This window comes from Sylvia atricapilla, chromosome Z (assembly GCF_009819655.1).
Source record: "Sylvia atricapilla isolate bSylAtr1 chromosome Z, bSylAtr1.pri, whole genome shotgun sequence".
In the NCBI taxonomy this organism is placed as follows: Eukaryota; Metazoa; Chordata; class Aves; order Passeriformes; family Sylviidae; genus Sylvia; species Sylvia atricapilla.
Window position 1 is genome coordinate 6812396 of NC_089174.1, and position 22081 is coordinate 6834476.

Sequence of the window (22081 nt, forward strand, 5' to 3'; positions counted from 1 at the left end):
GCACCCAGCCGTGCCTTGGATGGGCCCGGCTATACCAGGGGTGGGCCCAGCCGGGACTGGATGCACCAGCTCCTGCATCACCTCATCTCCCCCCTATTGCACGAAGGCACTGTCTGCTCCCCCTCCAGCACGACACAGAGCCTGCACTGGGCCACCGGGTGGGTTTATTGGTATCAATGTCACAGAGCTGTGCACAGCACGGGCAGGTGACAGCCACGCTGGTGACATGCTCAGCCAGGGCCATCACACCCGCCCTGTCCCTGTCCTGGCACCCATAGGAACAGGGAGCACCGTGGGGCTTTCCAGTGTGGTGGTCCCGGGAGGAGCTGCAGCTCTCACCACCACTACCAGGGCTTGGAGTGGGTGCCGGGAGCCTGGGGAGGAAGGGGGACCTATGGGGACCATGAGGGGCTGAAGAGGTGTTGCCAGGTGTGGCACAGTGGGGACACTACAGGCGGCTGCATCCCAAATTGGGGCCTTGAGGGCCTGCAGCTTAGCTCTCCTCTTTCTCAGCTTCCTCCTTCTCATCTTCATCATCCTTCTCTCCCTTGAGCTTCTGGCGAGCAAATTCCTCGATGACAATGTCCTCCTCGCTGGAAAGGAGAGCAGAGCACAGTGAGTCCACAGCAGGAGGGGAAACCCCTGCTGATCCCAAACCCTGCTCCTAATGGGGACAGCCCAGTGGTCACTGTCAGCCCACTCAGAACACTGTGAGGCACAGGCTGGCCCCAGCACACAAACTCAGCCCCATCACTGCGAGCCTGCATGATCCAAGGAGCTGCGCCTGCAGCTCCTGGTGTTTTTTACACACTATTTTTCATTTCCAAGGGAAAACAAGGAAAAGAAAACAAAGAGCTGAGTTACCTCCTTGAGAAAGGCGAGCAGCGAGTAAAAGCAAGGGAGAGCAAAAAGTCAAAGTTAGGGGAGAAAACAGGAAAAAAAAAGAGTCAGCAAAAGAGTTTCTAAAAGCTTGGGAAAGTGAAATGATTTGGCAAAACCTACATGGAGCCATGGTGGGTACAGACCAAGAGATTTCCTCTTTGGAAGTTTTAATGTTCTCACTGGGCTGGGAAAGGGATGGTGTGAAAAGGGATAAGTGTGAAAGCCTGGAGCTGCAGCCTGGTTTTCCAGACCCCAAATCCCAGTGCTCACATCCTGCTGCAGGGCGTAACCAGACACAAAACCTTTGTCTGGGCCATGGCTGTCAGGAATGGATTTGGCACTGCAGCTTCCCAGAGAGAAGCATCCCCAGATGTGGCTTCAGCTGGAACAAGCTGATTTGGGAGGAGAAGAGGCCTCTGGTGCTGGGGAATGTGCAAGAGCACAGCGATGTGACTTCCAGCAGCCCAGGAATATCTGTGTGGGGACCAAGACCATGGAGACATTTTGTCCCATGGTGGCACTTGTGGCTAGAAGACACTGCCAGCTGCTTCTGAGGGACAGGGCAAGGCCTGGGCTTGCAGCTGCTGTCTCAAATAAAGCCCTGGATATTTGCAGAACACATCCCAGTCCCAGGATCTGATCTCTCCCGCTGCCTCTGAGAGTGGCTGCTGACACAGGCTCAGGGCTTTGAGACCTGAGTGGTTTAATCCAAGGATGTGACCTCAAGCTGGGTTGTCACATCCATCTATGAGGGATCTAGGTGGTTTGTGTGTTAGAGAGAACATCTCTTTACCTTGGCTTAGCTGTATTCCAGTGATAAGCACAGTGAGAAAGGGATGGGGAGAGAAAAGATGTGCAGGTTAATACAGAAAGGACATTTCAACTGACAGCTCTCCTCAATGCTTGGGTGTTCTCCTGGAAAGAGGGACAGTAGGAAGGGTGCTATGGGGAGGATATCTCCCACCCTGCCCCAGGACACAGGGTGGATGCAGCATAGCTGGACATCTGTGCCCATCCCATGGGAAAACTGCTCCCACCCCACTCCAGGACAGCTGGGCAGCTGTGCCCATCCCTCAGAGGGCAGAGCAGGGCCCTTGGCACTGGGGCAGCCACACCAGAATTGTTTTCACCAGCTCCCCCCTGAACCAGAAGTGCCTCTTCCCCACTGATTTTCGGCAGCATCCTCCACACAACTCACTGTCATCAGGCTTTGGGTGCATGAGGATGACGGGCATCTCCACTCCAACATCACTGGAAGGAAAAGCAGCTCTGTCAAGAATCCTGCCCAGCACAGCCCCACACTCAGCCCCACACTCAGCCCCACAGGCAGCTCCCCTTACCTGGCAGTGAGATCCCCCAGGATGCTGTGGCAGCAGGAGAGAAGGGACAGAAATGAGCCAAGGCAGAGGAGGGGAGGTGTTAGACTGTGCTTTATGCTGAGGTGGAAGATGGTTGATAATAGGGGTGGTGGGGTGGGGGTCAGTGATCAGCCCAGTGACCCCAGGGCAGGGATGAGGAGGCCCGCGGTGTGAGTGTCCTCTCATTTTCCCGGGATGCAAAATTCCCCAGCACAGCCTGAGCTGATGATCCCTGATTCCCATGCCCAGAGAGCCTCACCCTCCTCGTGACACCACCAGGTTGACCTTCACTTTGTAAGACACCAGGATGCCCAGCACCTCCTTGTCCATGCCGGGTCTCAGGCTAGGAAAAAAGCAGAGGGGAACAATGAGAGGGCGGTGCTGTCTGCAGACCCCATCCTCTCCCCCCATGGCAGCTCCCAGGGTTTATCTGTGTCCTGCAATACATGGGATGCACTGGGGTTTAGCAGGAGAGCAAAATGGGAGAAGAGAGAGGAGGGCACTTGAGTGAAGCCACAGAGCAGCTTCTGGAGGCCCCTTCCAAGACAAATCCCAGCCCTGCAGAGGGATCCAGGAGCTGTGAGCAGCATTGGAACTGGGAAGCTACATCTCTCCTACAGGACAGAGAGATGCGTCTCTTACAGTGTCACTATAAAAATAAAATATAAAAATCCCTACATTTTTCCAGGGGCCCTTGGGTGGGAGACCAGAGCATCCTGAGCAGGAGGAAGTGGGGGAAGGCATTGTGGGGAGCAGGGGGAGCCCACACAGGTCTTACATGGTGGTGGAGGCCAGGTTGGTGTCCTCGTGCTTGAGTTTGCCATCGAGAGCGAGGCCTCGCTTCTGGCGGTTAGCTGAGAGCAGAGGAGTCACCGAGTACGTTTTGGAGAAGGTGGAATTGGCGGCCACAGTCTCACTGGAAGGGTGGGAGAGAAGAGGTCAGAGCCAGCCCCAGCCTGGGGGTGCTCAGCATCACTGCAGGCACCTGTGCAGAGCCAGCCCTGCCCTCCCCATGCAGCTGCTGGGCCATTTCCTCCTTTCGTTCGCTCCTCTCCTTCCCCTCTACAACCACTTCTTTTTTTTCCCCAGCCTTTGCCCCCTCCCTCCTCATTCTCAGGGGGGCAGAGGCTGTGTCTGGCCTCAAAAATGCAAAGTGAGGAGATGAAAAAGGCTGGGACTAGCTGTGCACCTTCCCCAGGGACCTTCCCAGCCACCACTGGCTTGCGCTTGTGGGACGCTGTCCACGTTGTCCCTGTCCTCTGCTTCCTCTGCACCTGCTCTTCTAACCCAGAGATTCTTTGCTGCTTGGTGTAAAACTGTCACGTCCACTCTCCTCATCACTCACCCATCCTCCTCCCTCTCTGAAATGCCACATCACCTCCAGCCCCTGGTCTCTTACTTTATCTCCTCGGTGCACACAGTCTTCGTGTATTTATCCAGGGAATACAGGACCACGTCTGTGATCTGATCCACTGGGGACAGACAAGGGGGAGCCGTGTTGGTGATGTGGCAGGGGCTCACGGTCCCCATCTCTGGCAGTGATGGGTGCTGGGACGTGTCCCTTCTGCCCTTCTCTCACCTGAGATCTTAATTTTTTTCACAACCTTGTTGGTGGTGTTGTTGATGTTGACAGTCACATGGATGGGCTCTCCATGGTAGTAGATCTGCAGTGCGAAGAGGCTCAGTGATGTGACCAGAAATCCTGGTCCCTGTCCCTGGGGGGGACACTGTCCCTACTGACCTCCTTATCCAGGGAAGCTTCGAGGTGCAGAGGCTTGTCTGACATCATGAACTGCCGGGTGGTCTCGGCTTTCGGGGCCGGCCCCGTCTGCGCCGGGGCGAACTGGACCTTGCGGATGATGAGGCGCACAGAATTCCTGTGGGGACAGAGGTGGCACCCCCAGTGTCCCCCACAGCATCGACAAGGAGTCACAGGGACTCTCTGGGGACATCACAGCGTCTCCAGCCAAAGGGTGAACGTTTTGCCTGGCTCTTAGGATGTGACACATGGACCACTGCTCAAATTTTGGGCAGAGCTCTCTATTCAAGCATGGTGCAGGCTGACAGAAGGTCCTCAGCCTGACCCCTAAGCTGGTCACCTCATAAACATTCCTGTGGTTTAGTTTTAGGGCCAAAAGCAATGGAAAGGGATCCCCTGAAAATACCTCTTGTGAATTTTCTCCTCCAGATTTTCAGCACAAAATCCTTTGACCTCGAAGTCCACGCCACAGGCCTGGGGGAACACATATGGTCACTGAGCAGGAAGGGTTCAGAGCTGCCTGAGCTTTAGGTTCCTTCACTTCCTTCCTTCCTTCCTCCACTGCATTCCCAAAGATCCTGGTGCTGATCCTCCCCTCCCACCCTTCATCCCATGGGTCATGAGAATCAATTCTCATTTTTAGCACCCCACAGCTCAACCCCCGGCCAGGGAGGATGGTCCAGGGGACACAGACTGGGGACAGCAGCTCACCTTTCCCACATCATCTGGCCCGGGCTGGAGGGTGATGGAGCAGGGCAGGTTGGTGGCAATCTGGGCAGAGCAGGGAAAGAGAGAAAAAAGGGAATAAAGGGCATGTTCAGGGCTGAGCCTTGGTAACACCATGGAGCTGCTTTGGCTGCGAGAGACTGAGCAGCCCCTACCTCGAAGGTGAAAGGGTAAGCATTCTCCCCAAGCTTCTTCATCAGCTTCTCCTGCAGAGGAGTGAGGGTTTTGGGGGCCTGGTCGGGCACGGGTGGGTACAGCTGGGTGGTCAGCACGTAGATGTCCTTCCTGAAGGTCAGGCCGATCACGTCGAGGTCATCGCGGCCGTAGCGGAAGGCGCAGGTCAGTGTCACGTACACTGAGCCAGGCAGGAGAGGGACCAGGGGAAGGGAGGGAGGGAGGGAAGGCACAGGGGGAGAAAAAAGAGGCGAGAAAAACTGTTTTTAAAATCTCTTCAGCAGGAATGAGACTTCTTGGGACCTCAGACACTAAATATGAACAGGGTCCCTCGTGTCCTTTGCTGTTTGGCCCCAATGGACAATGAGCTGTAGGTGACATGGAGCAGCTTTAACCTGAGCAGAGTCCCAGGTTGCTGCTGAGCTTTGAGCTAGTTCCATCCCCTCCCCTCATGCTGTATTTCTGTATCAATACCTTTCCTGTCCTTTAGGTACTCCGGGTCAATCAGGCAGACACCATCTGCAAACAAGCAAAAAGAGAAGTACTGGTGAGCTCCGCTGTCTGGGAAGATCTTTACCAAAATGCAGCTTTTTAAACCCAAATAATCCACTTTGTAGCTGGATGGTGACAGAGAGGAGCTGCTACCAAGAATGATGCCTCCTCCAGTGTTTCCACCAGCATTGTGACTGAGCTGTTTTGCAAAGGGTGTTTGTCCCTTTTCACTATTTTCTTAAGGATATTTACAGGAACACAAGACATTTGTTCCTCCAGAGCTGCTCCTGCTCTATCAGCAGCCCTCAACACTGAAAATGGTCTCCCCACCCTCTCCTGCCTGTATTTCCCCCTCAGTGCTGGGCACATCTCCACTCACCTACAGATTCCACCGAATCCACGTTATCCACATAGTCTCTCTTCCCCAGGTAGAGGGAAAGCTGGAGACAGCAGATGGGGAAAGAGAGGAAGGAAACAAGTTAACATTTGCCATTGAATTGGCCCAAATTTCAGCCCTGAGTTGTGTCGTGGGGTTTGTCACCAGGCTGGACCAGAATCACCCTTAAGGGGGTCATACCAGGGTATTTTTAAATTTCTGTTTTGAAAAGCCAGTCCTGCAGTGGCATTGTGGCAGGTCCAGGAACCAGATTTTGAAGGGAAAGCAGACCAAGCCTGGATCCTGTGGGCAGATCCAGCCCAGAGGGGTCTCAGCACAGCCTAAACCTTGGGCTGGCCACATGAGGGGACAGGGCACAGAGACCCACCTTGCTGTTGGGGCTGGTCTTCTTGAAAACCCTGTGGAGAAAACAGAGGTGGATATTTGGGAATGTCTTGGACAAAGCTGAATGGGGAGATGATGGGCTGCCCTACAAATGTGGTGCCTCAAGAGCTACTCCAGGGTGTCCTGTCCCTGGGGAATTCTGTGTTCTGCAAATTCGGGGCCAAACCCAACCTGTGTAGCAACCCCAGATGTGCTCCTGAGCTCAGGGTGACCATGGAGGAATGAGTGGATTTTGTGTCTTAAGGGCAAGTGAGAAAGACCAACACAGAACTCCATGACAGCTCCGTGGGAGCTCACATTCCAGCCCTTGGGAGCAGCAGCTGGGTGGAGCTGGGAGTCTCACTTTCCCCCTCTGCTCCTGCCCTGCAGTGCCCTGCTCCATCCCAATTCCAGGTAAATAAATCAATATAGATGCTTACTTTGATCCGTCTGCCATTTCAAGTCAGTGCAGGAATCTCCAGGTGGAAATCTGTGGGAAGAAACAGGGAAAGCACTGGATGAGAGGCTGGGGAAGAGGCAACCCCAGCCATGCCCAACATCCCAACATCCTGCACATCCCAACAAACTGCAGATCCCTCAGGATATGGCACTGCCACCTTTTCAGAGCTTGGGAGCTCCAGGCTGAGCTTTGGGGTGGCACATGGGTGCCAAACCAGCTCCTTGTTCCCAGCCAAAAAGATGATGAAGTGGGAGAGAGAAAGGGGAGGTGTTGCTCCAGAACAGTAAGCACGAGGTGATTCCAAATGGAGCAGGTTCAAGACTGGGAAAGACAAGAAAATGGACAAAAGGCCTTATAGAATCTCAATAATAATAGTTTTTGCTATCTGCTGGAAACTGGCTGTCATGGCTCAGTGATAGGAATGGGCTTGTTTTGTCCCGTCTCTCATAGGGAGATGAGGAAAACACAGTGAGAAGGGTCAAGGAAAGCCAAGCTTGGAAAGAGGTCAATTCCCCTCATGGAAAGAGGGGTCTTAGGGCACAGGGTCCCTCTCTTCCCATCCCTTTATGCTGGGAGTGGGGCTGGAACTTCCCAGCCCTGCCCAAGCTCTACTGGCTTGAGCCAGAAAGAACCTGTAAAGATCCCACTGATCACCAGCTGATTCTCCGGGATATTAGATGGGATGAGCTCAGCCTCTTAGGGATAGACAGCTCTGACACGAGCACACAGCTTAAGCCCAGGCAGGATTTTAAGCTGCAGGGGCACGTGGACAAAGTCGCCTCTGAACACAACCTCAGGGAAGCTGGTGAGAGAGAAGAAACGGCCATGGGGTGAGGGGATGATTCTCTTCCCCATAAGAAAATGAGAATGTAGACCCAAGCTCAGAATCTTTGAGGCTCTTGGGTGCTGTGGGATGTGAAGTTTGAGCATCCTCAGAGGGTGAGAAGGTGCAAAGGGAGTGGGAGCAGAGTTTGGCTCCTTCAGACCCCAGGAACTGAGGACAAGGCAATGAAAGATGGAGGGGAGAAGAGCTGAACTCCTACTCTGCATCTCCCAAACCCCAAAGAGGCGTCTCAGACCTTCCCTGGCTTGGCTCAGCTGTCCCGTGCCACTGCCTGACCCCTCTGCTGTGTCCTTTGGCCACACTGGAATCATTTGTGTCCACATTTTCCCCATATCTCAACTGTAAAAAAATCCTCCTTCCAGCCACAGCCCAGCACCACTGTCCCTACCCTGTTTTCCAAACCCTCAGAACCCCGAAGCCCTGGCAGGGCCCAGGCAGCAGAGCAGGCAGCACTCACCTGGCAGGTGGATGGACAGACAGACGTTCTCCTATTCCTCTCCCAGCACGTCCCAGCGCCACCCAGTCACTACGGGCTGCTCCCAGTCCTGCAGCTTCTTATATCTCCCGTGGCTGTCCCTCCCCTGGCATCTGATCTCGCCCACTCAGCCTTGGCCCGGGCTAAAGGGGGTGTGTGTGTGTCTGAGTGAGCGCTCCGGGGAGAGGGACTTGCGGGAAGAATCCTATTAGTTGATTAATTGGGGAGACGCTTCATGAGTAAGAGTGGGCTATAAATACATCACTTGCTGGAGCCCTGGGAAAGCAGCTTAGAGGGATTGGCAAAGGGAGCTTAGGAGTAAGGTGATGGTAATTGAACTGGAAGCTCTGCTCCTGGTGGGAAGGGGACGTGGATTCCCACCCAGGTGTGGATTCCCTTGCAGCTGCTCCCATGGCAAGGGGAGATGGGCTGGGCCCAGGCATGGGGCTGGATGGAGATGGCAGAGGAGGGACCAGCCTGCAGTTCTCCTTCCCTCCCTCACCTTCCTGGCTGGATAACGGAAGGATGGAGGCACAAGCAGCTTCCTGCGTGGCCAGAGTGCCCATGTGGCTGCTCACCTAGAGGAGACCTGCCATGGCCCAGGACACACAGGACACCCTCCGCGAGGGGACACTGCTGTACAAGATGACGGGGTGAAGGCAGGATTGACCCTCCCTGAACCATGAGGGAGGGACCAGCCACCCCCAGGGGTTGGGACAGAGAGCTGCCATTGTCCCCAGCACAGCCTGCTCAGCCCAGCATCATTTCATAACTCCCAGGCTGGCCTCGCCTGACCCAATTAGTGCATCATTAACTCCAGGTTTGCTGCAGCAAAGAGAACACTGTGGAAAGCCCGAAGTGACTCTACCTTATGGCTGACAACCAAGCAGAATTCCCACTGCAACCCTGTCCCAGCCACACCCGTTGTGTGGGAAACCCTCTCTTGGGAATGGCTCTAGGACTGGTTCTAGGGATGAGGCACAAGGGCAGCCCAGGGTAGTTAGGAACTGCTCCTTCAAGGCCCCGCTCATCCTCCTCACCTTCATCCTCACCCAAGCCCTCCCTTCCGGGCTGCAGTTGGTTCTGGCTCAACCCCCGGAGCTGAGCACAGGGATCAGGATATCCCTGTAGGAGCTGTGCCTCCTCCCAGGACCCTGCAGCAACTCAACAACATCTATCACCTGGTTACCAACTCCTCCCAAACACAGCTACCCTGTTCCCCCATGGCCACTGGGAGCTGCCATGCCATGCCGTGCCCAGCAGCCCCACTGCCAGGGCTTTAGCTGCCAGCACACGTACCCTGGGGCCAGGACTTGTGATCTCTTTAATTGCACACAGGAGAGCTGCTTAGGTTCCAGATTAGCGGGCGCTATTTCTGCCACAGTCAGGGGGACACGTGAACTGCGACCTTCACACTGGCGGGTGAAAGAGGAGGAGGAGGAGGAGGAAAAGGAGGAGGAGGCAGCCCCACTTGGACATCCTCAGCCTGGCCAGGGCCCCCAGCACTGTGCCTGGGACACCTAATCCTGGGCTTTGTTTGTGGCTCTTTGTTACACTCTTACTGAGGGCCCTGTGACCCAGGCCACTCACTGGCTCTGTATGGTCTGCATAGTGTGGTGAGTGGAGAGAAGGGCTCATCTTGGGTCTCTTCAGCTCAACCTAATCCCAACTGGGTAGATTCAGCATTGACCAAGCTGGGGAGCAGATAATTCCCCTCCCCAGAACAGTGAGGAGATGGACAGAACCCACATCTCTTCCCACACTCACACTGTGCTCCAAACCAAGCACCAGGGAAGGAAGCAGAATTCAAAATAAGAGGGAAATGAAAGAAGCCTTCCTCATTTTTCCCATGTAACAAATGGCCAGAGGTTCCTTTCATCTCCTCATCCCACCATCCCTCCAGGTGTATCCACTCTGTGAAGCACAGCTCCAACAGCCACTTCCAGAGGGGCAGGACACTAGTGGATGTGGGGCTGGTGGAGCATGGTGGGGCCTGGCTTCATACCTTTATCTCAATGGACAATGCCCTGGAGCATCTTGCCTTCCCAGGGAAGGGCCATGGGGCTTCCTGCATCCACAGGCTCTGGAGGAGCCTTGGTGCAGCCAGAGCCCCCAGCAGTCTGGCCCCGGTGAAGCCAACATTGCCCTCCCAACCTCACCTGTGCCCAGGTGCTGGCAGAGCTTCCAGGTGCCTCTCGCACGGACCCAGCTCTGTCTCTGGCTCTGCACACCACCGCCACCTTACATAAACACTCACAGCAGGCACTGCTGATTTCCCAAAGCCCCTCAGAGCTCCAGGTCTTCCTCCCCTGATCCGGATTAAGCCGCATGGATGGCATTAATCAGGAGACAGGCACCTCCACGCCTGCCAGGAATTACTGCCATGCTGTTAAGTAACGGGAGGGAGCAGCACTGGCGGGCTGCAGCAGGATGGGTGTGACCAGCCCCACACAAACCTGACACCTCTGTGTGTCCCCACCGCAGCTGCTGGGCAGAGCTGCTCCCACTGCTGCGTGACCAGAACACCAACCCAAAATCAACTGGGCAGCCCAGCTTCTCACTGGGCTGGCTACAGGTTCCTCTCGAGGCTGGGAACACAGGAGGAAGCCTCGCAGAGGGTTTTGGAGCACTGTGCTGGAGGTGGGGGGAACAGTCCCTTGGCGTTGGCCCAGGGCTGCAGGGATGTGCAGTGGTGCAGTCAGGAGCATGGCTTGGCACGTTGCTCCATCCTCATCCTTATCCTCATCCTCCTCCAGCAGGAATCTGTTTCTCCATCTGTCCCCTGAGCAGCCCTGGGGCTGCCAGGCACCTGGACAGCAGACGGTGGCTGATGCTCATCTGTAATTAATTGCTGTTAATCATCCTGGCAGCTCGAGCCACCACACGCGTGTGGGCCTGCTGCCTCCCGGCCACGAGGAGTAAAAACTCTGGGGCTGCACCCAGGACCTGCAGGGCTGTCCAAACCCTGTCCCTCTGGGAAAAGTCTACCTTCTTCCCGACCCCTTCCCGGGAGTCCCTGCACCCAAATTCCCTCCCGCCTTCAGGCAGAGCCACACGGGTGTGGTGACAGGAGTGCCACTGTGGGTGCCCGGTGCCCGCAGCAGCTCCATCCCTCTCTGCCGAGGGAAGAGCTCGGCTCCAACTCGGGCAGCATCTCCCCAGGAGCGGGCAGCTCAAGCTCTGCCCACCTCCCCAAACGTATTTCAGGGGCCTTCTGCCACTCCAGCAGCTCCTTCTCCCAGGACTCTGCCCATCCCTCATCCCCGAGGAGGATGTGGATGGAGCAGGTGGAGGCAGAGCGCTCTGCGGGAGTGTCCCCGCCGTGCCGAGCCCCCGTGGCCGCTGCCTGGCCCCGGTAGCGGGGCAGGAGGAGGAGCGAGGAGGCGGCCCCGGGGCTGGGGGGAGCGGGGCGCACAGGAGGAGGAAGAGCGCGGCCGCCGCGGTGCCGAACGAGCAGCGCAGCGGCGCCGAGCGGAGGGGCCGGCCCGTGGGACTGTGTGACATCGCCGTGGGCTCTGTGTGACCCCGAGCTGCCGCCCCGATGGGCAGCGTGGCGGGCAGGGGGCCGGTGTGACCCGCCGGGGGAAGCCCAAAGGTCAGCTCGCTGCGCACAACATCCCAAAAGCCACGGGAGCCCCGCACGGAGTCTGCGAGGGACGGTGAGTGTGTCGGGTGAGGTCGGGCCCTGGCGCCACCAGCATGGCCTGTCCTCGCCGTGCACCGCTGCAGGAAGGTGGCCCAGTGCCACTTTTCCTGTGAGCCTCCCAAGAGGAGAGATTTGGCTGATTTGCCCGCGTGTTCCCTGCAGGCTGGAGCCTCCGTGATGAGGATCACCCGGGCCCCCAGCCTCCACCAGCTGCCCCCCTGGTGCTCCTGCCACCCTGCCTGGCCGTAGGGTACCCCCTCCCCATGAGCATCACCCCGGTGGCTCCCTGTCACCCCCTGGGACGTGCAGCCAGCATCACGCTCGGGTACCTGGGCCCGGTGTCCCCACGCCAGCCCCTCCTTCAGCCGCCCCAGCAGCCGCTGTGACTGTCAGCAGCCCCTGCTGAGCTGGATGCGCCGCTGGGACGGGGACACGGCTCAGCAGGATGGCGGCAGTGGGGTGGTACCACCGCGACATCAGCCAGGTGGTGGCCGAGGAGCTGCTGGCCAAGGCTGGGCGGGACGGCTCCTTCCTGGTGCGGGACAGCGAGTCGGTGAAGGGGGCATATGCCCTGTGCCTCCTGTGAGTCCCTGCCCTGCCTCTGCGTGTGGCTTCTGTCTCTTGTCCCTTGCCTGCCTCCCTCTGTGCCTCTCCCTGCTCCAGGCACTGCCAAAACCTCATGGAAGAGCCTTCTGTAGGGATGTGAGTAGGGTGAGCTGGGTGGGAGCTCCCTGGCACCGGGGTTTTGTATGTTTCCTGGGTCAGGGCAGTGGAGCTGTGTTCTTGATGAAGCAGGATGAAGGTTGGGCCCACAGCCCTGCCCAGCACGGTGGCTGCTGAAGTGATAACCCCAAATCCAGAGCACACTGAGTTGTTTCGTGCTGCTTGCTGGCCTGTGAGCATCTCCCATGCTGGGGCTTTGGGGCTGCAGCCCCCAACACGGGGCCTCTTGCCATCCTCACTCTTGGAACCAGGTGTGCAGACCGTGAGAGCACTGCTGCCTGCACCCTTCCTGCTGTCTGCACCCTTCCTGCTGCCTTGCAGCCTTCCTGCTCTGCATCCTTCCTGCGTGCTTGACACACATCTCTGTGGGCAGATTTGGCAGAATGAACCCCCTTTCCTTCACTGTCCTGGCCCTTTGTGTGGCACAAATTGCAAATTTAGGCACTGGGGGTGTGGGGCACGAGCCAGAGTCCAGGCTGGTGGCACAGGATGGTGACATGGGCAGGGATGTGCAGTGGCCCCAACAGGCAGCGTGGCAAAGGCTCCGTCTGGCCAAAAGCCACAGAGCCACGGTGCTGTGGGTACCCTAGTGAGAAGAATGACAGCTGTTTGGAAGCAGGGGGATGCTGCACATCCTCTCAGAGACCCCGAGCTGAGGGTGATGATTTATTTCTAGAAATGCTCGCTCAGTTCCTCTCTCTGCAGAGGTGATGGGGTGTTTGTCACAGGGCTGGGCCCCCAGCGCTGCCGCAGTGCCGTGGGCAGCGGAATGGGGCCCCTCACCTGCTCTCCCCAGGTTCCAGAGGCACGTCTACACCTACCGCATCCTCCCCGATGACGAGGGGCTGCTCTCCGTGCAGGTGGGTGCAGGAGGGGGGCTCCCCCTGCCCTGGGCGGTGCCTCGGAGCTGGGAGTGGGCGGGGTGCAGCTGTGCAGGGCCCGGGGTGCTCGTCCCCCTCTCCGGCGAGGTGGCATCAGCCTGCGGTTTGTTTTCTGCTCGAGCTGCAGGATGCGGGCTCTTTGCTGCCGCTCCAGCTCGGGGCCGCCAAAAGCTGCCTCGGCACAGCACAAGGCATCCCGACACTGTCCCCTCCTGCCACACACCCTGTCACAGCCTGGCCACGCAGGGCCTGCCCCACGGGGTCTGTCCCCACGGGGTCTGTCCCCACGGAGTCTGTCCCCACGGGGTCTGTCCCGCGCTCCCTTTGATGTCCCCTCAGGGTTTCTCCTGGTACCCAGCTCTCTGCAGCTGCCCTTTCTGCCCCTTAGAAAGAGCATCCTGGGTGTCCACAGGGAGAATCCCTGTCTGCTGAAGGAGGCTGATGTCTCCATGCCCTTCAACCCGCGGGTCCGGTGTGCAGCTGACCCCTTCCCACTCACCACGGGCACATTGTGAGGAACAGACCGGACACAGCACACACAGGGCTGCCCTGGCAGAGAAGGGGATGTGACGGTGCTTTCCCTGCTCTGCCTCCCCAGACCATCCAGGGCATCCAAGCCAAGTGTTTCCGCACCCTCCCCGACCTGATCGGTGCCTATCAGCACCCCAACAACGGGCTGGTGACCCCCCTGCTGCACCCCGTGCACCGGCCGAGGCCGGAGGAGGACTCCGGTGAGCCGGGGAGGGGCCGGGGGCTGTGCCAGGCTGGGAGCGGGGAGGGTCCCGCTGAGCTGGTGACTCTGCCCACAGACGGGGAGGATGCCCGAGGCTGTGGGCACACGGTGCCGTGTCCCGGCGCTGCCCCCTCCAGCCGGACCCACATCCCGCAGCAGCTGCACCAGAGGCTGCAGGAGCAGGTCCACAGCAGGTAAGGAACCCCTGCCCGCCCCGAGCGATGGGATGGTCATGCCTAGGGTGGGATCCTTATGTCCACCCCTCTCCCAGCCCGGCCAGCGACTTCATGGGCTTCATGGCCGAGTACCTGACCCACCACGTGCAGGACCTGGAGGCTCTGTGCCACGGGCACCCGCAGCTGCGGCACCTCAGCACCGCCCTCGCCACTGCTTGCCGGGCACTGCACAGGTCAGTGGCCTGGGGACGGTGAGGCTGCGGCGGGGCCACCGCCCGGGGCCACCCACCTTGTCCCCGTCCCCTTTCGGTGGCTGAGAGTCCCGTCAAGGCACGGGAAACGCCCACACCGCCCCTCGCCCGCTCTCTCCTCCCCGGCAGTGAGATCGACTTCACTCTGGCGGGTCTGGAGACCCTGACCAGGGTGTTCGAAGCCCCTGTATCCCCTCGCAGCCCGGCCAGGGAGCAGGTGAGTGCCCCCACAGCCCCCAGGACCTCCAGGTCTTGTGGTGCAGCCCAGACCCACAGCGAGGAATCCACCAGTCCAGTGTCATCGTGCTGCTCCGAAAGTATCCATCCTCCCTTCAGGGTTTCCTCAGCAGCGATCCAGACCTGGAGCTGCTCCTCAACAAGATCTCCACTGTCAACCACCTCCTCTCTTCACTGGAGAAGAAGGTGCTTGACTCCAGTCGTGGTGCAGGGGGAGGCACAGCTACCCCTCCCCTAAATTAACCCCTCTGCCAAACCAAGCTCTGGTGGCAGCATAGCCCAGGGCTCCCAGCTGGCCCAGTGTCCCCAGCACACTGCCCATTTCTCTGGCAGGTGCTGAAGTCACTACAGGAGACGGTGGCAAGGCACAACCTGGCACTGCCCAGCGTGGCCGTGGCCCCCCTGCCAGCTGCCAGGCCCTTGGCCGTGCAGAACTTCGAGGTGAGGCTGAGGACATGGACGGACCCTGGTGTCACTGCTGGGCAGGGCAGGTGTGGGGACAACTCCAGAGCCACGTCCCTGTGTGCAGGTGAAGCTGGGCAAGTCCCAGCGTGCAGCCCTGACGGTGGATGTGGAGTCAGGAACAGTGACTGTCACCAAGCGGGGCAGTGGCTCCTCAGAGGAGGTGATCCCACAGGATAAAAGTAAGAGCTGCACTCCTGCTGACTGCTGATGGGATTCTTTGGGGCTGTAGGGATCCCTGCCATCAGCCTGATATCACGGAGGTGGGCTACATGCCCTGCCACACCCCAGCCCCTGTCCCACACTGCCCTGTGATGGGAGGTGGGGCCACCATTGCCCCTCTGACCTCCGTCTTTCAGTCCTGCAGCTGATCAAGTACCAGAGTGTGCAGAGCAAGGTGAGGCTGGTGTGTTCCCGTGAGAACCAGAAGAGTCTGAGCAGGGACTTCATCTTCCCCAGTGCACGGGTGAGCAGCACCAGCCATGCCCGTGGTGTGTCCTGTGAGAGTATGGGGCCCTTGGGAATATGGGAAGCAGCAAATCTGTGGTCCCAGGACTGAGACAACCCCTGCAAGCTGCCTCCCACAGCTGGGGGTGTTGTCCACCTTATCCTGGGGTGCTGTGCCCCCCATCTCTCTAAGACACCCTCACTACCCTGCAGAAGAGAGAGGCTTTTTGCCAGCTGCTGCAGCTGATGAAGATCCAGCATTCCAACCTAGATGAGCCTGAGATCATCTCGGTGTATGTTGGGACGTGGAACATGGGTAAGGGGCCAGGAGAAGGTGGCCTTGTCCTGGGAGGTTGTTTTGGCTCTTTGTGAGCCTGGCTGGGTTGTGGGAGGTGTCTCAGGAAACGTCAGGTCTGAGCTGGTTGTCAGTTTGAGGAGGAGGCTGAAGAAGACACCAATCTGGCTGCCATGGGCTTACGTGTCCTGTCATAATCCACTCACTTGGAGGGTGTTGGGCAGAGAGAGGAACGGGGATATCGGGAGGGTTTTGGGCTGTCAATCCCAACAGCAGGCTGGGATGCACACAGCTGATCCATGGGGCTGGCAGGTTGCTTCCTACCCCCAGCAGCTCCTGGAAACAGAGTCTTTGCTGGAGAGGATCTGGGGAGCCTGGCACGTCCCCTCTGTGTGACCCGTGTCCCTGCCCTCAGGCAGCACACCCCCACCTCGCTCCCTGGCCTCCTGGCTGACCTCGAGGGGCTTGGGGCGCACACAGGATGAGACCACAGCCTGCATCCCTCACGACATCTACGTCATTGGCACCCAGGAGAACTCCCTGGGCGACCGCGAGTGGGTCGAGTTCCTCTGCGCCTCCCTCAAGACCCTCATGGACATCGACTACCGAGTGGTAACAGCAGGCACAGCCAGGCCCCTGGCAGGCCTGGGGGGCTGGGTACCATCAGCCATCCCCCCCACAACTCCTACCCCAACCCCCAGGTTGTGCCCCACCCCAAATCATCCCAGGGAATATCCTGTGCCCCACGGACTCCATGAGTGCTGTCCCCAGGAGTCAGGGATGGGTTGCTGACCTAGCTGTGTGTCCAACCCCATCCTCCATGGCTGTGGGGCAGGATGGGGGCCAGGCAGGCTCACCCCCTGCCCCACCACAGGTGGCCCTGCAGTGCCTGTGGAGCATCAAGATGGTGGTGCTGGTGAAGCCGGAGCACCAGCGGCGCATCAGCCACGTCCACACCTCCAGCGTGAAAACTGGGATCGCCAACACGCTGGGTATGGAGGGGATGGGGCAGGGAGATGGCCCCACGGGAGGGGATAGCCTGAGGGCCAGGACAGGACCTCTGGGCTTCCCCAGAGCTCAGTGGTGGCACATCCCTGCAGGGAACAAGGGGGCTGTGGGCGTCTCCTTCCTTTTCAACGGGACTTCCTTCGGCTTCGTCAACTGCCACCTGGCCTCTGGCAGCGAGAAAACCCACAGGTGATGCAGGGGTGGGGAGGATGGGGCTGCCCTGGGGCAGGTGGGTGTCTCAGGGTGGTTGGAGAAGCCCTGAGGGGCTGTGCGGCTGCCCCTGTCCCCAGCTGGCAGGAGAAGAATGAGAGTGAGGTGTCCCCGGGGTGGTTCACACCGTGCTGCTGTCCCCCCTGCAGGCGTAACCAGAACTACAGCGACATCCTGCACTCCCTGGCTCTGGGGGACAAACGTCTGGCTGGCTTCGATCTCACCCTGCGCTTCACCCACCTCTTCTGGTTCGGGGACCTCAACTACCGCCTGGACATGGATGTGCAGGTGGGACCCTGCAGGTGCCAGGCTGGGGGCAGCGGGGGGAAAGGAGCACGGAGAGTCATTGTCCCTTTTCTGGCACAGGACATCCTCACCCACATAGTCAAGAAGGAGTTTCAAACCCTCCTGGCTGTTGACCAGCTCAACCTGGAGCGAGAGAAGAACAAGGTGTTCCTGAGGTTCAGTGAGTGTGGGGACAAGGGTGCTGCTCCTCCCTCGAGACAGTGGCACCAGGGTCCCCACAGCCCTCCCTGCGTCACCCCCAGCTCTTGGGGTCCCCTTTCCTGGCACAGCCCTGCACAAAGTGCCCAGAGCCTGAGAGACCTTGGCGCGTGCACAGGGCCAGGAGTGCCAGCCATCGGTGTGAATGTCCTGTGGGGACCATGATACCCCATGGGGACAGGCAGGGACCATGGCCCCCATGCCACCTGTGTGTCCTGATTTCAGGTGAGGGTGACATCTCCTTCCCTCCCACGTACCGCTACGAGCGGGGCACCCGGGACACCTACGTGTGGCAGAAGTCCAAGCCCACAGGGGTGAGTTCCAGGGCTGTCCCTCCAAGGAGGACACTCTGGGGACAGAGACAGCAGAGTGCTGAGGGGGCTGCGTGGTGATGTTCAGTCCCCACAGCTCCATCAGCCTGTTCCTTATCAAAACAGGGTCCAGGCAGGAGGGAAATAATTTTTTAGGGTGCTGGGAAGCTCTTCTGAGCAGAGGGACTCAGATCTGAGAGGCTGCTGAGCCAGCTGCTTTCCCTTTTTCTAGATGCGGATCAATGTCCCCTCGTGGTGTGACCGCATCCTGTGGAAGTCACACCCAGAGACCCACGTGGTCTGTAACTCCTACGGTGAGTGACACCCCGGGGACAGGGCAGCCAGGGGGGGCCAGTGCTGCCCAGGACCCCAGGGCTTTGAGGCCCTCCCCTAGCTGCCCCTCCTGCCATCCAGGCTGCACCGATGACATAGTGACCAGTGACCACTCGCCTGTCTTTGCCACCTTTGAGGTGGGAGTGACGTCGCAGTTTGTGCCCAAGGAGGGTAAGGGCTGCGGTCTGTCACACCTTGGGCTGGGTTTGGGGTGAGCCCTGGCACACCCTGACCTGCCAGGGCCTGCCTGCAGCTCCCGGCTCCAGCCCCGAGGCGCTGGCCTGCATTGAGTGGGAGAGCATCGAGGTGGTGCTGAAAACCACAAGCCGCAGCAAGTGCTACATCGAGTTCCACTCCTACTGCCTGGAGGGTGAGGGAGTGCCTGGGGTGTTGGGGGGGTGGCTGTGGGGGTGATCTAGCCTGGCTGGAGTTTTGTGCCCTTCTGTCCCCTTCAGAGATGCAGCGGAGTGGGGAGAACACCTTCCAAAACTGTGATATCCCTGGGTTCCTCAAGCTGGGCTGGTCCTCCAAGCATCTGCCTGTGGTGCGTAGCCCTGGAGCACCCTCATCCCCATGCCTGCCTCTGGCTCTGTCCCCTGAGCCCCGAGGGGAGCTGGAGCTGTCACCACTCTCCAGGACAGAGCCTCCCTATGCCCCCTGTGGCAGCCCCCCAAGCCCCCTCTGTCTGTGCACAGCTGAACCCCATCCTGCCCGACCTGGAGTACCTGGGGGACCAGCACCTACTCCTCAGCATCAAGGGCGTGGAGAGCTGTGAGTCCTTTGGTAAGTGGGGGTGGTGGGGCCACCACGATGGCGTGGAGGTGCCAAGAACCGCCCCTCCAGGTTACAGCCTGCTGCGTGTGAGTGGGTGGCTGGAGCTTGGCAGGAGAGACCCTGGCACCCACCCTGCTCGGGGTGCTGCTGCCCGCGGGGGGCTCCCGCGTCCCCCGAGCCCCGGGGGCTGATGTTGTGCCCGCAGGCGAGTGCTGCCTTGCCCTGAGGTCAGCGATCGGCAGCACGGCCCAACAGTTCGAGACCTTCCTGTTCCACCGTGGCGAGGAGACGGGCTCGGTGCGCGGCTGGATGCGGGTCCGGGTCCCCCGGGGCCGGTGCGGCACCCGCGAGAGGCTCTACGGTAAGGGCGGCCGCAGGCAGCCTCCTCCCGGTGCCCTGGGCTCGGGGACATCCTGGGCCACGTCGCCCTCTGGCCCCCGGCCGTGGGGTGAAGCCAGACCTCGCTGCCTTTGCAGAGTGGATCAGCTTTGAGGAGGAGGATGCTGAGCCGGCGGCAGAGCCCCCGATGTGCCCCAAGCTACCCCCGCAGCGCCTCAGGTACCCCAGGCGGGCTCAGCCGCGCCGGAGCCCCGGAGTGGGGGGATGCTGAGCCCTTTCCCTCTTTGTGCTTCGCAGGAGCCGCCCCCGGAGCCTCCCGGAGCCGGCCACGGGCTACACCAACCCCGCCTACTTCATCTTCGAGGGAGTGCCCAACGCGTGGGTCGCGGCCCCCGGAGAAGCCCCCAAGAAGCAGGCGGAGGGCCCGGCCGGGGGCCAGCGGTGCCGGAGCCCCGCCGGACGGCGGGTCCCGTTGGCCTCAGAGGAGGAGCCGTGGTGTGGCCGGCCCCGCTGTGGGCCACCGAGCCCGTCCCGTGGGCGCCCACTCAGCCCCCCCAGAGCGGGCCAGCACAAGAGACCCAAGTCGGCCGTCCTGACGAGGGACACGGTGAGGCAGGGCGACTGCTCGCTGTACGTGGGCACTCACCTGAGCCAGCTGGAGCAGCTGTCACCGCAGTGCTGGGGGGACAGACAGGAGCTCCCACTGCGCCAGACCCACCACGCCCTGGAGCCGCCGCCGCGGCCGTGCCGGGACGTGCCGAGGCCTCTCGGGAAGCGGGGTGCGCTGGGTGCTTTGGACCTGGAGGCTCAGCCGCCTCCGCCCGCCGGCCCGCAGCCTGCCAGGATGTAGCGACAGCTGTGCCCAGCCCTGTGCACCCTCGTACCCTCGGCAGCCGCTCCCTCCTGCTCAGCCCTGCTCAGACGGTGCTCCCGGAGGCCTTCCCCTTCAGCGCGGCTCCCGAAGGCTGCTCTGCCTTTGCTGTCACTATCCAGAATAAAGCGTCACCGACTGGGTGCGTGTTTGCACCCAGAAACACGAAAGAAAGTGCCGAGACAGTGCCGAGCCAGGAGGAGAAAACAGCGGCTCCCGGTGTCCTGGATGCTCCAAGGCATTTTCCCCCGCTTCTCCCCGTTCCATGGGAACGCAGCACACTCCTGCCGTCGAGGTTGCCCTTGCCCATCACAAAGCTGACAGGCGTCACAGCCCTTGACCCCCGGCTCTGCTCTGCCCAGCACACGGAGAGGGGCATCCCCTGAAAAACACAGGGGCACCCCGATCAGGCAGCGTCCTGGCCGTGCGACGACACTCGAGGTGGCCTCGGCTTTGGGAACACGATGCCCGGGCTGGCCTCAAGGTGGCAGTGGCCACCTTTGTCCTCAGGATTGCCCCGCAGGGCTCGGGGCCAGCGGGACGGCGCCGCGGGCTGCGGGACCCCGGCACACACTGGGCAGGGCGGCTGTCCTGGGGCGGGCGAGGGGCCACGGGCCCCAGGGATGGGGGCTGTGAGCCTCGTGGCTGAGGGACTGTGGTCCCCACGAGTGAGGGGCCGTGGTCCCCACGGGCACAGGGACACAGCCCAGGGACTATGGACCTTGTGGTTGAGTGACCATGGGTGGAGGGATGTGATCGCTATGGGCGGGGGGACAGGGCGCCCGTGGATGAGGGGTTATACGCTCCTGATTGAGGGGCTGTGGTGCTCCTGGGGAAAGGGCTGTGACCCCATGGGAGAGGCCCCCGTGTCCCGTATCCGGGAGCTGCAGGTGGCCCAAAGCCTGCGAGGGCAACAGAGAGATGGGAGCGAAGTGGGGCTGAGCCCTGTGGCAGCTCCTGCCTCCGCCTCTGCCCGCCTCCAGCCCTGCCTTCCCTGGGCACTTTGTTCCCGGCCGCGGGAAGCGGTAGCGGGCACACTCGGCACGGCAGGGCACGGCCAGGGCCGGCCGCAGCCCTCGGCATGGCCCCGTCCTGCGTGGGGAACAGGCTCTCCCCGTGGGGCCCCCGCTGCTGAGAGCCGCCCAGGTCTGCAGGTGAGCTGGGGCAGCCACTGTTCGCTGACAGCCGGGACAGCCCTGCCATGGCCACGCAGTCCCAGCTGGGCTCCCGGGGTGAGGGACAGAGGTGGGATCTGCAGGGCTGGATGGGTGCAGGGTGGGGGCCAGCCAGATCTCATCAGCCTTCCACCACCCCCAAATCCCTCTGTGCATCCTCCTCTCTAACACGCCATCTCCTTCCTCTGTCACTGAGGGCCTTCATCCTTCCCATTGTTCCCCCCTCCTTTTTCATCCCACTCTCCATCCCCCAAATCTCTGTCTCCCCATGGGCTGGAGCTGCCCTGGTGCAGCCATAGGTCAGCCTGACACCGTGGGCCTCTGTGAGGGGGGACAGGGACAGCCCAGAAAGGGTGGAAGGGAACCCTCACCCTCACCCCCACCCTGCCCAGGGTCACCTCGGGGCAAGGGACGGGGTGGACAGCAGGGGAAACGCCCGACCCCACTTGTGTCCCCGGGGAGGTGTCCCAGCAGAACATGCCTTGGCTGCTCCTCCGGGCGAAGGGAAGGCTTGGAATTAGGTCACATCCCCTTGTGCCGAGGCTTTGGCTGCACCAACCACGAGGCGATTAGGGACAAGGGTCCTTCTGCAGGATGTTTTGCATAATTTCCCCTTGTTTTGCAATTTCCAAGGGCTTAGGCGAGGAGAAAAGCCCTGCTTTTCCCATGCTCCAGCAGCAGCCAGTCCCAGGTTCACCCATTCCTTGGCAGCTGTTCCAAAATCTGTTCTCCCCTCTCCAAGCTCCTGTCTGTTACTCTGTGATCCCCAACAACA

The 22081-nt window shown here is 60.2% G+C and overlaps 2 protein-coding genes across 2 annotated transcripts; one reads left to right on the plus strand and one right to left on the minus strand.

The window, feature by feature from the left end:
• Positions 1–404: 404 nt before the first annotated feature.
• Positions 405–7956, minus strand: LOC136374423 (arrestin-C-like). Its single transcript, XM_066339780.1, has 18 exons — positions 7913–7956; positions 6592–6641; positions 6156–6186; positions 5771–5831; positions 5374–5418; positions 4881–5080; positions 4711–4770; positions 4406–4473; positions 3982–4117; positions 3820–3904; positions 3640–3712; positions 3019–3156; positions 2500–2583; positions 2223–2246; positions 2081–2133; positions 1676–1685; positions 865–867; positions 405–593 (listed from the first exon to the last, which is right to left on the minus strand). The coding sequence occupies exons 2-18, from the start codon at positions 6606–6608 to the stop codon at positions 494–496; spliced, it is 1188 nt and encodes a 395-aa protein (XP_066195877.1). The 5' UTR covers positions 6609–6641; positions 7913–7956; the 3' UTR covers positions 405–493.
• Positions 7957–11361: 3405 nt separating this feature from the next.
• On the plus strand, positions 11362–20260 carry LOC136373573 (phosphatidylinositol 3,4,5-trisphosphate 5-phosphatase 2-like). Its single transcript, XM_066338490.1, has 26 exons — positions 11362–11589; positions 11739–12158; positions 13096–13159; positions 13779–13911; positions 13990–14107; positions 14185–14322; positions 14470–14557; positions 14677–14763; positions 14911–15018; positions 15107–15221; positions 15399–15505; positions 15700–15802; positions 16197–16393; positions 16656–16773; positions 16882–16978; positions 17149–17287; positions 17366–17465; positions 17729–17817; positions 18047–18128; positions 18229–18318; positions 18401–18517; positions 18603–18691; positions 18843–18930; positions 19127–19282; positions 19398–19479; positions 19558–20260. Exons 2-26 carry the CDS (start codon positions 12022–12024, stop codon positions 20108–20110), a joined length of 3195 nt encoding a protein of 1064 aa, XP_066194587.1. The 5' UTR covers positions 11362–11589; positions 11739–12021; the 3' UTR covers positions 20111–20260.
• The last annotated feature ends 1821 nt before the right edge of the window (positions 20261–22081 follow it).